The following is a 12,894-nucleotide window of genomic DNA, read 5'->3' on the forward strand; positions in this document are numbered from 1 at the left end:
CACCACGGCATCTGCCAGCGCTCTGGCGCTAGCTGGTCTTCGGAGGACTAAGGGAATGTCTCGGACAGCGTAACCAGACTACACATGAGTCGCCACGGGGCTGAAGTTCGAAACAATACAAGTAAACCAAAACGAATTCGACGCGAGCATGATACCTTTGCACTTCGGTGCCGTGCGGATGTAGTCACTACCCGGGTCCGCGTTCATTCGTTGTTGTTAGTCTGTACCGATACTTGTGTCGTCGCGCAACCAGCAGCACGGTTCCTCATGGTCCCGTTGAGCGCCGTTGGACATTGGAGTGCCAGTACGTACCTCTGTCGCAGATTTGTCACCATTCATGCATGGCTGCTGTAGCTTGTGTCACTCGAGCTTCAGCCTTCCTGAATTCCGTCCTGCCTGTACGGAGTACTCATTCCCCAGCGTCACAATAATTCTTCGGCAGCATAGCCGTGACTTCGCCAGCAGGCTTGGACCATCCCACAGCCCAGCCTAATCCCTCACCTGCTCGTTCACTTGCCGACTCGAAGCGCGAGATTGGCTTTCCGGGGCATGCCTGCTTCTGAACAGCCTGCTCTTTGAGCTTTGTAAAACCGAATTCTCCGACTACAATAGACGAAACCAATCCCCCCTGCCCGTCCAAGAGCACGACAACCTCGCCTGAGACTGGTGACCTAGTCCAAGGCACGACTATCCCATCGCTAGCCAGCCAGCCACTAACCGAGGGTGGCGAAAGTGTGACCGACCAGCACGCTGGCCAACGGTACTGATGCTCTTCTGCGTGCCCCCTGTACTGCAGCTCGGTTAAGTGCTAGCTGCCGAAAGGTGATCTGCTAGGCTAAGGGATGGAGCTGGTCCTGGTCCATTCATTACCTGTGCATGTCTTTCCTGCTGGCAAACCAGAAGGGGCTGCCTGCACCGTTACAGCGGGCTGCATCACACCGGCTGGCTTTGCCTGCTTGCTGCCTTCAGTCAGCTTACTGCTTGCGGTTGTTTTGTGCGCTTGTTCGGACATTCAACCCTATTCTATGCAATGGCTTGACGGAGATCGCCCGGCCCTCTTGCCCTAACGACAGTCTGTCAACGGCTCCGTGCGTTGCTGACGGGGATCAGCCTGTTGCGGCACTTATCTGACCTCACCTAACGTCTGGGAAAAGTATCCCTCTGGCATAGCCCTGGGACTGCCACTGGCACGTGTGCTTCTCGCAGGTTGTGTGGCCCACTTTTGGCCCCCATGACACAACTTGTGCCAGGGCTAGAGATCACGAGAGCCACACTGATACTCGTGCAAACAAAGCCGATTGAGCGAGTAGTGTTCGTGACTTATTTGGACAACGCATGTTCAATGACTCGATTAGAAGCCCCGCGTGATTTCGCTTACTACAGCAATCCGACGTAGATTCTGGCGGTCAAGAGCCTTCATCATTTAGCAGATGTTGTTTTGGCCTTTCTCCTTTTGAAGACAGGGATGGGCGTGTCCTCTGGGATCTGATTGAGTCGAGCCGTTTCCGGGCCATCGGCTGCAAACTCGGGCTTAACTAGCGGCGTCGAGTCAACGTTCGGTTCCTGCTTCGCCAACGCAGCGTTCGCACTCGCTTCTAGGCTTGCGTCGTCAGCGGGGAAACCGGCTACCGGTGATGCATTAGGGGCCAGCGAAGCTTGGGCGGCGGTTGCAGGTTCTCGTTTCACATCTTCCTCTTTCTTCTCCTTCAAAGCGATGGTTCCAGATAGCAGGTTGTCCAAGTCCTGGATATCCTCACCGGGATATGTTCGGACGGACTTGCCCCAGACTCTTCTGGCACTTGGGGAGGTACCAGACTCAAGGTCCTCCTGTTCCTGTTCATCTAGCTTGCGCTTGTGCACACCAACGCTAAGGGAATCAATCTGGGCGGCGTTGTTATCTTTGGGTGTCGCCTGAGACACAACTTTCCAGTCGCCAGCCATAGCCATCTCGGCCCGATGGTTGTCTGGTACTTCGATACCCATCTCGGCCAACTGGGTCCATTGTCGCTTCTGATCAGTAGCAGTGAGAGGCGCGGCGGGCGTCTTACGCACGGTAGCTGGAGGCTTTGAAGCAACTGATGACGTTGCGGTTGGTCCTGCACTTCCCACCACTTTGTTCAGACGCTCTACCTCTGCTTTGGCCTTCTCCTTTTCGCGCTCGTCATGCTCATGATTGTTCTGAATGTCTCGCAGAAAGCGCTTCAAATTGTTCTGATGCTTTGCAGTTGCCTCATGTTGTCTTTTCTCAAAAGCGGTATCTCGAATATAGGCCGAGCAGTGCTTGCACCAGTATTTTGGCTGCACGAAGTTAGTAATGGGTGTACTTAATGCGACCAGTTCGTACTCACTGTCGACTTCCAATATTCCGACATGTCGTTCAGTTGCGGTGCTACAAAGTAGTAGCCGATTCGGACTATTGGCGCACACTCTGTGCAATCATTCAAGTCTACGGCCGCGGGCACAGATAATCCATAGGCAAGCAGAAGGGAGTTGTGAATGTCGTTGAAAACACCAGTAGATTTCGTGAAAAGAGGCGTAGGGCAGAAGCTACCTTACGTACAGAGGCAGATCACTGCTAGTTTGTCTCCGGCTGCCCCAGGCGCGCGGGGCTGACAATTAAGCGCTGCCTCGCCTAAACCTGCCTCGCCTGCCTCATAGCAGCCCTGTCTACTTCCTAGGAACCTGAGGTATTCCCTGAATCTAAAGCTCCGGTCGAACTTCCATCGACGCTGGCTGCTGTGGGTTTGATTCCGTGCTTCATGATAGGGCTCTCGAGAAAAGCCTGATAGTTGTGGAAGGCATGAGTCTGCTTCGAGCTCATCTCCACTTCTGATGCGCCTCTCTGGAGCATCTCAGCATCGTATGCATCGACGGCCTCCCGCAATGTCTTCCCTCCCGCGTTGACGTCAATCATGGCTGACACGAACTGATTTGCATCTCTTAAGGCATTGTTACCACCTTGACCACGATGGAACTGGAACACGAGGTTAGCCTGAGTTATTGATGGTCGAAGTTAGGTGATAAGGGGCTTGCAGTTCCAGCAGATTCTTGAGATTTCGGTTATCAGCGCTGTCGTTGTGTAGCGCTGATAGTTGAAGTAGTGATGGACTGTGTACTCACTAAAACTCGAGTTAGCATTCAGGAACAGAAAGAGGAACAAGCTGGGGAGGACGTCGAATAAATATAGAGGTAATTCGCCAGAATATAGGCCCAGACCTCGACGCCGGCTGGCACGAGCACCACTTACCCGTCATCGAGTGCGCCGCATCGCCTCCGATCGTAAACCTTCCATCTCTGTTGTCCCATTTTGTCCTGGGGGCGAACACCTTCAGACCGCCTTCCACAGCTCTCACCTTGGTTCCCGGTGGAATCCAATCGGCAACCTGCTTGTAGGGGTCCCCCCATCCCTGCATGTGCCGTCGGTATTCCGCCAGCAGATCTTCGTCCTTACGATAAGATCCCTCGCTCTTGGGCCAGGTGGACAGCACATAGAAGACCCATGTCTCCGGGTTGTCCAGCTCTGGCTTGTCCAGAATAAAGATGCCTGAATACATGGGCTTGTTCGGGTGGCATCCAACGTCCACAATAGGGTGGATTCTCTCGTCCAGCCACCTAGCTTGTTCCGCTTGAAGCTGGAAGGGGAAGTTCACGAAGTGATAGCCAAGTTCCCATGGCTGAGCTTCCTCGCCGAAGAGGGCGCCTCGAGCCCAAGAAGAACCCCCATCGGTACCAATGAGGACGGATCCGGACACAGAAGTACCGTCTGTAAAGTGTGCTGTCACCCCTCCGCCTGCTGGGGTATCGATTCCTGTGATGACTTTGCCAAATTGGACATTGATGTTCTCACCCCATATCTTCCTTGTCTTCTTGATCTGCAGCCGCCTGATCCCGGGGAAGGTCGATTCGACCAGCCTCTCGCCTGTGGCACCATTCCGAATGAGAACACTTTCTTGACCTCGAGCTTTGCAGTCAAGGCCGGGATCGGGCTGGCACTCCTTCAAACGATCAAAGAGCTCAGGCGAGAGACATTCCTGCAGATATGGCACGGCCCAGCTGATAGTGACACCCCAATTGCGATCGCGTGGCGTCACTTCCTTCTCGAAAATGACAAACGGTATTCCATTCTTCTTGAGACCTTGAGCTATCGCTAAACCAGCAAGCCCAGCCCCAATGATTATGACATTGAAATTAGCGGCCATCGGGACAGCATTCACGATGGGTGTACGAGGTTAGGGCTCGAACCAGCCTAGAGCTTCTCAAGTATTGACAATGACCGGCTTCGAGAAGGACCTTATACAACGAGCGAAACAGCCTTGCTAGGCGGCGATATCGAGCGGGAAGTTGTGTCAAGTCTTGTTGCGAATTGAGCTGAGGCGTGGTAAAACCTCAGGCATCCCTCGCAAGGTTTGTGTTGCGCTGGATCCAATCAGAGAATCACCCCGCGATTCATCAGAACATGTCATTGCGGGGTTTGAACTCATTCTACATCACGGCACTATCCAGAGATCAGCCTTATCAGGTCGGTCTTAACGACCTGGCACATATTCGTCGATCTATGAACACTTCTGTGATCGATTGCCGCTCGTCTAGAGGTCTTCAGGCAGTGAATGCAGAGTGACCCACTTTTCCGACGCCTTGCTGACCACGTCCGAATTGGACTCGGATATCCGAACACAACCCCTGCCTCCAGTCAGGCACAACCGCTAGCATTATCAAAGAGCAGGTAATCCAAAAGCCCGCAAGGAAGCTGGCCAGTCTCAACATGACTATCATCGAATTAGCTCGCTTGTTCCTGCCACCACCGACAACTTCTGCCACCCCACAACTATTGGCCAACCTGCCCGCCGTTACCCAAATTATCGAAGCTTCTTCTGGGTTGCCCACACGCTTCTTCTCGTCGCTGACGGACCCGCATACAATGTTTGTGATTGGGGGTTGGCCGAGTGTGGAAGCTCACCGTGATGGATTCCAGGGAAGCGAGGAGCAGAAGCGCCTGTGGCCATTGATTGATGGCTTGATGGATATCCAGTGGATGGAGTATGTCGACGTGGGGAACGGGCGAGTGCCGGAGGCAGCAAGAGAGGGACGAAAGGGGTGGGTATTGGGAGTGGCTTCCTGGAGGGTAGGAGTCCTAAATCTGGAGCAGAGAACACGACTCCAAGAAAGGAAAAAAGAACACACACACGAGGGAGCTGGCATACATGAGGTAGTATGGGCGTGGAACATCAAGAAGGGCCAAGAGCATGGGGAGGAAGATGTTCTAGTGGAACTTGGGGGTTTCGAGGAGAGGAGTGCCGCAGAAAAGTGGGCGGGGAATATACAGGGGGTCAAGTCGGATAGTTCAGAGAAAACACCGGAGGTGTTTTTGATGGAAAGAACAAAACTTGCTACGGAGGAATCGTAGACTAGCCTGGCAACTGGCTCGAGTCAGATGCTTTGGGCAGACCACTGCTTCGGCGATCGACTTGATGGAGCTTTGCTCATGTCAGTCGATTAACGTAGATCCCGCCTCGCTCAACCTCTCGCACCCACAGCTTCCACGGTTTGTCCCTAAAATGCAGTTAGCATACCATCGCCACACGCAATCCATTCGCGTACTGGAATCTTTCATTCATCGCCGTACTGCCCACGACTTGATCCTCCGGCAGTCCTAGATCGCCTCCGTCAAACGCCACATCTCCCATGCCTTCAAAGTTCTTCCTCACCGCCAGGCTGTCTGTCAACGCTTTTGCATTGATCTTCGTATAGATTGCACGATAAACCGCCTTCTCAATCCCATCTGCAACGCAAGTGAAGCCGTGCCTCCTCATCAACACCACGCTGCTCTTAGGCTCTCCACGGTCCTGCCCAGCATCGCCAAATTTCTTTGCGAGCCCCTCTCCAAGCATGATGTTGTTGACCAGCATATCTCGTTTTTCCACCGGAGTCGCAGCCTGCTCATACAGAGGAGACACATCAAAGACCGGTACATCTCTGCCAAGAAACCCTGCCATGTGGTACACTGGTCTCAAAGGCACGCCGGATACCACATATGGCAATACGTCCTCGGCATGGCTGTGGATCACGCATTGCACGGACGGAAAGCGCTTGAAGATCTCGGAGTGGATAAACCGCTCGCTGTAGCCTGGGTGTGGCACAGATGTGGTGGGTGAAGAATCAGAGATCTGGTAGGTTAACAAATCGGCTGGTGAGCTGACAAGCGCAGGCGCCATGTACCCGCACATGATATAGAGGGAAGGGTCCTGAGGATGGCGGACGGAGATGTGACCATATGCATCGACCACGCCATGATGGTGGAGGATGTGATTGGCAGTGATCAATTTGCTGTAGACCTTACAAGATGTTAGGAAATACCAAGTTCGCCGTAAGACTTACATTTTGGAGTTTGTCATCCATCTTGCGGGGCTGAGATAGCTTCCACAATCAGTTGCCAGTTGCCAGTTGCCTTGCTGTGTTTGCTCCGATTGTATATGAGAGCCTGCAATTGGACACGCAGTTCGTGCGACCGCGGCGACAACGTTAATCCCGAGTGCAATTTGAAACGGCAACCCTGACGTCCTGTATGTCAATCAGAGGGTTTGGAACTTCGGAGTTCCTTTAGCAAGAGCCCGTGCAACGTCGCGAGTTGGAAGTCGCACAGCGATGCTTCCGGACTTCGCGTAAAGTTGACGCGTCCAGTGCCGATTGGCAGACTCGGACGCTTATGGGGGTGATGAACGCGGGGACCCCCACCTCAACTTCCACCACCTCCCCTACCTGCTCTAATGACGGACAACTTGTCCCTCCTTCTTATTTTCTCGATTTCTTAGTCTGAGTCGACAAAACCGATACCTGGGAGCTGGCTAGAAGCACGCCATGGACTCAGTCGCAAGCCAGCTCAACAATGTCTCGGCATTCCTCTCACAGCAGCGTCCGATTCATCTGGTCGCCGCCACAGCCTTAACAACGACTAGCCTTCTAGCAGCCTGGGTTGTCATGGACTACAACGCATGGAGGGAATTTGGAACAGGTGGGACCCCGCCCACATGGGCCGGCTACTGGCGAATGACCAAGATCCGATTCAATCGCCTGCTGGCTTCTGACGACCTGCGAGATCCTTCTCCGCTCGATGCCAGCGCAGGCCCGCGCTACCTACCTGCAGATTTCGACCAGAAACGCCGTGTGGGCCCACGACCCCGCATCATGGCAAGGACGATGCCACAGCGCCAGGTCCCATACAAGAAATCGGATTTCGATGACGGCGTGGAGGCGCGAGTACAGAGTATGTGCGCCACACTCGCGTTGAAGTACGAGAAGCTGGTGTATCTCGCACCGGCGAAGACAGAAGGCGGAGCGGCAGATGGAATCTACAGCAGAGAGGAGCTCGAAACACTGAATCCAGCGGTCAAGCATCCGAAGAACAAAATCCTGGCCGGCGAGGTTGGACACGCACATCCTGCAGACGGGAGCTTACATGTCTGGTTGAGTGAAGGAGATGCCAGAAGGGTGGTGGAAGGGGGGTGGGGGGAGAGGTTTCCTTTGGCATTTGTGGACAAAGGGTGGGTAATGGTATACGCCCCGAAGACAATGACTGAGGCCGATGTGGTGGAGGAGATCCTGAAGTCGGGAATTGGCTGGGTCTGCGGGCAAAAGGTGGAATAGAACGGGCGCTGTCGAGATTTCCAGTCTACAGATGTTCAGCGTCGCACGGTATTGTACGGGAGAGCGAAAGGAAGGGAGACTCATCGTGAGCCTCATAATTTGATGCACGTGTTCGCAAGCAGTCAGCCAACCGTAGTAACAGGCCAGACTATGTCGGAACGTGGCATCCCAAAGCTTCCTGATATAGAGAAGCTTTGGGAACGATGATGTGAACAACCGGATCTAGATCTCCAATAATGTAAATCTAGCCAAGGCCGTTTCTTGGAGTCCACGCTTTGGCGATTCTCGCCTTGAGCCGTGACCAATCAGCGCTCGTCAAATGTCGGGGAAAGTCGCGACTACTGCGAAATTTTTCAAGCTCTCCATCGCCCTGCGGCCCGGACTTTCAACTCTGTTTCTTTTCGGTCTTGAACCCTTCCTCCGCACTTTTCCATCTCATTAGTTGCTCATCTGCGATTTATTAGACACGCTCCTTCGCCCTCATAGACACACTGTCCTTCACGCATCAGCAGCAAGCGATTCATCCTCACGCCGGTTCGCTGTACTCTGCACACGACAGACGAGGCACAGCATCACTGGATAATCGATAAGACGCGTTTGAACGCAGCCTCTGCCGCACCGACACCACATAGAGCTGAAGATGAGGTTCTTTTCATCATCATATACCTTCGACTACTCGTGGGAAGAAGTCAGCACCAATAACTGGCGGAAGTACTGCCCCTGGAACGACAAAGCAGAGCATGTTATCGCCGTGGATACGATATCGAGAGGAATCGATTCCGCCACCGGTATCCTGAGAACCGAGCGACTTATTACCTGCAAGCAGAATGCACCGCAGTGGATTCTGTCCATTCTTGGTGGCGAGACGACGAGCTACGTCTACGAAATCAGCTATGTGGATCCCAAAGAGAAGAAGGTCACAATGTGCAGCACCAACATGACCTGGTCGAACCTTTTACAATGTCGAGAAACGGTCGTCTATTCACCTAACAAGACTACGGGCAAGACCGACTTCGACCAAACTGCAAGAATTGTTGCCCTGTGCGGAGGGTGGCAAAAGATTCGAAGCAAGATCGAAGATGTGAGCGTCGAACGATTTCGTGAGAACGCTGCACGCGGCCGCGAAGGGTTCGAGGCGGTTCTGGAGATGTCGAGACAGCTATTTGCTGAGGAGCGAGAGAAGCTGAGACTAGGCCAACCTCTGACAGCATAGTTTCGCATTGAAGCAATGCGCTGTGGGCACGATACATTCACGACTTTGGACACATTAGCGAACATCTAGACGGTATGGCCATGCAGACTGGCCAGCCGAGGAGTGATTTTGAGCGCGGCGTTCTAGAAGAAGTCCGCACATGTCGTGCGTCTGGCTGGCATGCCGGCGCCCATGTGTATTCCGACACCACTTACATCACTCATAGAGTACTGTGATAATGGATAAAGATCTGTAATTCCTCATCCAGCAAATGCTCAGGTGTGGTTCAATCAATGTGGATTCATCTCGGTAGCCAGAGCTTGTACTGAATGTCAATTCGCCAATATAAATACAAGGTAGGTACCAACCCCCTGCAGGAAGGTACGTCCGGTACTTGTAGGCAATGCCGCGGAAAGATCTTGGCAGCAATCTACACCACGACACAGCCGGTCGGAACACAAGGAAGGTAAAACGCGCAACTGATTATCTTGACTCGCGATTTGACAAGCGTACAGCAGCAATGTGCAGACAATCCAACCATGCATCATGTCTTGCAAACGCATGAGCACGAGCAATAAATCCCCTGCGCGCGATCCTACGTGATTTGCTCGGACATTTGCGACCAGACTTTGATCTATGGAATAGCCGGCAGCAAATTGATTGGAGACAGCCGGGCTCGTGGGCGATGATTTGTTTGAGGGGTCGTACTTGTAGATCTCGTGCCTAGCGCTACCGCATGGCCCAAAGTCAAATCTCTTGGGGAACCTGAAACTGGCGCCCGCTGGCCACGCATGGTCCTGCTGTGCGCCGCCGCCGCATGTAGGACAGGGGTTTAGCAACCAACCGTGACCTTCCCTCAACCTTCTCTGGAGCCTTTGTGAAATAACGATGAACGGTGTCGCTGCTTCCTTTCTGCAGCCGGACTCTTTCACAATGTGCGACGCTTCGCCTATGCATGACAACATCCTTCTTCTCCATGGCTATGCAGCCGCTCGACGCTGAGCTGCCCTCGCTACCTCAGACACTCATTTCCTGAAGGGCCAATCAGAGTACCCGAGGGCTTTATTTCCCGGTACCCTCCTTGTCCCCCAAAGTCGAGCCCCCTGCGGACTGCGCCCATCACCCCCTCCTCCACGGTTATGGACGTCGAGCACGATGAACTTCCACCTCTCCCTCAATTATCCTCGAACACATCACCAAAGCGTCCGCGACGTCGACCTCCGATAGGGCCCAGAACCGCCTTTGTCTCGTCCGCCGTTGTTCCCCACCCGGGTCCCGACCAAGTCATATCTACTCTGATAGACTCATTAACCGCAATATCGCAAAGCGCACGAGATCAATTGAAACTCGATCTTGCTGCCGACGCACCACTCAACACTGTCCACTCTGAGAGACCCAGCGACGATTTTGACTTTGACGGACCGCCATCTCCAGGCTCATACTACGCCGAAAGCGCTTTCGCTGCCTCGATTATCCCTGCGTCAGATGTCGACGATGATAGCGACGGAGATGCAGCCGCGCCACCCGTAATTCGCTTCTCACGGGCGCCTCCGGTACTGCCCAAGAGGAGGTCTAAGAAGTTGGGCTCTAGCCAATCTTTTAATACCATGCTTTCTGACCGAAGCATTTCAATTCGGACTTCTATGCAGAGCATGCGGTCGCAGGACGGTTCGAACGCGCAGAGTCTGAACGTGCTCAACAAGCGTAATAATTCTGTCACAAGTTTAGCTTTGTCCATGATGAGCAGTCGAAGCCGGAAAACGTCGCCGGTGAAGACGTCGCGCAACCCCAGTCCACAGCCCCGACCAGAGCCAGGCCCCCCAGCCTCTGCTACGCCGGTGCAGCATGGTCCAAGCGAGCAGGATTCATCACCAAAAAGGCGGGATAGCACCAGTAATGACCGTGGAGACGACTCCCATGCCAGCAGTACGCTTAGTCCGCTGAATCGAGAGAAGCTTGAGGAACATTTGATTCCCTCCCGGCAATCGTCAATCAGGAAAGCAGAGCGCATGGGACAGCATAGGCACTCGACCGGAAGTCGCGATTTGAAAGACCTAAAGATCGACGAGGAACTGATAGGCTCGGATGATTCGACAGTCAGAAGGATAAGAGAGCTCCAGGAGGCGCGCGAGAAGCGCCACAGTGAATGGCGCAAAGAATCCGCCCTGAGCCCGGAAAGGTCGTCCAAGCGCCATTCTGCACCGAGTCCAAAACCTTTAAGAAGGTCTAGTACCTATCAAAGCTCCAAACTCTCGGTGACAGAAGTTTTGGTTGAGTCTGAACAGGAAGCGTCTCCACAGCTTTCTGCTCGAGTGAATGCGACTGACTTGGTTCTGATGCCGGCATTGGTTGCAACTGGTAACGACGACAGCCCCTTGACGCCTGTGGGGGACACAGCGAGCGAAACTCAATCTGCGCGTCCTGCAACTCACAGTCCAGCAACAGTTCCCAAACTTGCTTCACCTACACCTCCTCTCAATCGAGGCACTTCCATGCAGCACAAACGTACATCTGTCACTTCGAACAAGGCCGACTCGAGAGCCGAGGACATTAAAACCATATCAGACGAGGTCGAGGCATTTCTAAGCGCCCCACGCTTGACACAGAAACTGCGGCATCCTCGGACTGGCCGTACAATTGCATTCTCAGAAGTCGGTGATCCGAATGGCTTCGTTGTATTCTGCTGTGTGGGCATGGGCCTGACAAGATTCGTGACGTCTTTCTACGATGAGCTGGCACGGACCTTGAAACTCAGAATCATTACACCCGACAGGCCTGGCGTGGGAGAAAGCGAGGCGGTACCCGAACGCCTCAACAACCCGCTAACATGGGTTGATGATGTCGCTGTTATCTGCCACATGCTGGAAATCACGCGCTTCTCACTCCTAGCCCACTCTGCGGGAACCATCTTTGCCCTAGCAACGGCGCTGAAAATGCCTCAATTCGTGCGTGGACGAATCCATCTTTTGGCTCCATGGATACCGCCGTCTCAGATGCCCAAAGGAGCCGTGGGTGGCACAGATGCTCAACCTGTCGCCAATTTGCCAATGTCACACAGGATCTTGAGCGTTCTTCCAGCACCAATGCTGAAAGTCGCCAATTCGAGATTTCTCTCAGCGACAAGTGCCTCGGTCGAGGCCAAGCCGTTGAAAAACAAAAAAAGCAAACATTTGGATAGCTTAGACGCTGAACTGTTTCAGTCATATGATGACTTGAACGGTTCTTCCTTTGTATCGGCCTCTGATCTCGAGGCACCTCCCTCAGTGAGAGGCATGAACAGAGAGGCACATGCCCTCCGTGTCGGCGGCCGACCGGGTTCACCATCTCCCGAGCCTCGGACATCATCTACTTATGCTTCGCGTCCAACATCGCCACGCCTCACTCTTGAGGCGCGATCAGCTCTATATAATGCCCAACTGACGCACCGAATCTGGTCACTTGCGACGCTCAATGCGAATCCAGCCGTTGACCTGATGACCTGCTTAGAAAGAAAGAAATACATCGGATTTCGATACGCGGACGTGACACGGTCGATAGTGATTCGACACGGTGCGAAAGATACCCGAGTACCTCTGGAGAACGTCAAATATCTGGAGAGCATAATGAAACGCTGCGAGCTGCGTGTGCTACAAGATGAAGGCCACAGCCTGATGGCAAGCGCAAGTGTCATGAGCAGCGTCCTCTCCGAGATCTCCAAGGAATGGGACGAGTGGGAGAAGATTGCGCGCGACAAACAGAAGCGAAAAGCGGATTCGTCGGCTGTGAGCACACGCAGTGGAAGGCGATAATGATGTGCGTCCGGGTCGGTGTTTGGCGCATGGGCTCGGGGGACGGAGGTCAGATGTGTGAATCTGTGCGCTTGGAGGGCATGTTAGATGAATCTCATCTACAGGCAAACATAACGAGAGCCAATTATTATTGGCATGAAAGCTCTAATAGAATAAGAGCTACGACGAGACCCCGATTGGAGGTGGTCAGGTGTGGCTTCCAGAGCAAGCGAAATACCCCCACGGCGTTACAGTACGAATTCAAGTGGTAGATGGCGAGGCTACTCGAGATAA

The 12,894-nt window shown here is 53.5% G+C and overlaps 7 protein-coding genes across 7 annotated transcripts; 4 read left to right on the forward strand and 3 right to left on the reverse strand.

Moving 5' to 3' along the window:
- Positions 1-1,419: 1,419 nt before the first annotated feature.
- On the reverse strand, positions 1,420-2,372 carry HMPREF1541_08761 (uncharacterized protein; the record flags this gene model as incomplete). Its single annotated transcript, XM_008723079.1, has 2 exons — positions 1,420-2,298; positions 2,349-2,372. The coding sequence occupies 2 exons, from the start codon at positions 2,370-2,372 to the stop codon at positions 1,420-1,422; spliced, it is 903 nt and encodes a 300-aa protein (XP_008721301.1).
- Positions 2,373-2,674: 302 nt separating this feature from the next.
- On the reverse strand, positions 2,675-4,199 carry HMPREF1541_08762 (uncharacterized protein; the record flags this gene model as incomplete). The annotated part of the gene is made up of 2 exons (XM_008723080.1): positions 2,675-2,958; positions 3,248-4,199. The coding sequence occupies 2 exons, from the start codon at positions 4,197-4,199 to the stop codon at positions 2,675-2,677; spliced, it is 1,236 nt and encodes a 411-aa protein (XP_008721302.1).
- Positions 4,200-4,762: 563 nt separating this feature from the next.
- On the forward strand, positions 4,763-5,404 carry HMPREF1541_08763 (uncharacterized protein; the record flags this gene model as incomplete). Its single annotated transcript, XM_008723081.1, has 1 exon — positions 4,763-5,404. One exon carries the CDS (start codon positions 4,763-4,765, stop codon positions 5,402-5,404), a length of 642 nt encoding a protein of 213 aa, XP_008721303.1.
- A 76-nt stretch (positions 5,405-5,480) lies between these two features.
- On the reverse strand, positions 5,481-6,396 carry HMPREF1541_08764 (uncharacterized protein; the record flags this gene model as incomplete). Its single annotated transcript, XM_008723082.1, has 3 exons — positions 5,481-5,550; positions 5,599-6,332; positions 6,376-6,396. 3 exons carry the CDS (start codon positions 6,394-6,396, stop codon positions 5,481-5,483), a joined length of 825 nt encoding a protein of 274 aa, XP_008721304.1.
- Positions 6,397-6,855: 459 nt separating this feature from the next.
- HMPREF1541_08765 (uncharacterized protein) lies at positions 6,856-7,641 on the forward strand (the record flags this gene model as incomplete). Its single annotated transcript, XM_008723083.1, has 1 exon — positions 6,856-7,641. The coding sequence occupies one exon, from the start codon at positions 6,856-6,858 to the stop codon at positions 7,639-7,641; it is 786 nt and encodes a 261-aa protein (XP_008721305.1).
- Positions 7,642-8,281: 640 nt separating this feature from the next.
- On the forward strand, positions 8,282-8,854 carry HMPREF1541_08766 (uncharacterized protein; the record flags this gene model as incomplete). The annotated part of the gene is made up of 1 exon (XM_008723084.1): positions 8,282-8,854. One exon carries the CDS (start codon positions 8,282-8,284, stop codon positions 8,852-8,854), a length of 573 nt encoding a protein of 190 aa, XP_008721306.1.
- Positions 8,855-9,972: 1,118 nt separating this feature from the next.
- Positions 9,973-12,621, forward strand: HMPREF1541_08767 (uncharacterized protein; the record flags this gene model as incomplete). The annotated part of the gene is made up of 1 exon (XM_008723085.1): positions 9,973-12,621. The coding sequence occupies one exon, from the start codon at positions 9,973-9,975 to the stop codon at positions 12,619-12,621; it is 2,649 nt and encodes an 882-aa protein (XP_008721307.1).
- Between the last annotated feature and the right edge of the window lie 273 nt (positions 12,622-12,894).

The sequence above is a fragment of the Cyphellophora europaea genome, assembly GCF_000365145.1.
Source record: "Cyphellophora europaea CBS 101466 unplaced genomic scaffold supercont1.9, whole genome shotgun sequence".
Taxonomy (NCBI): domain Eukaryota; kingdom Fungi; phylum Ascomycota; class Eurotiomycetes; order Chaetothyriales; family Cyphellophoraceae; genus Cyphellophora; species Cyphellophora europaea.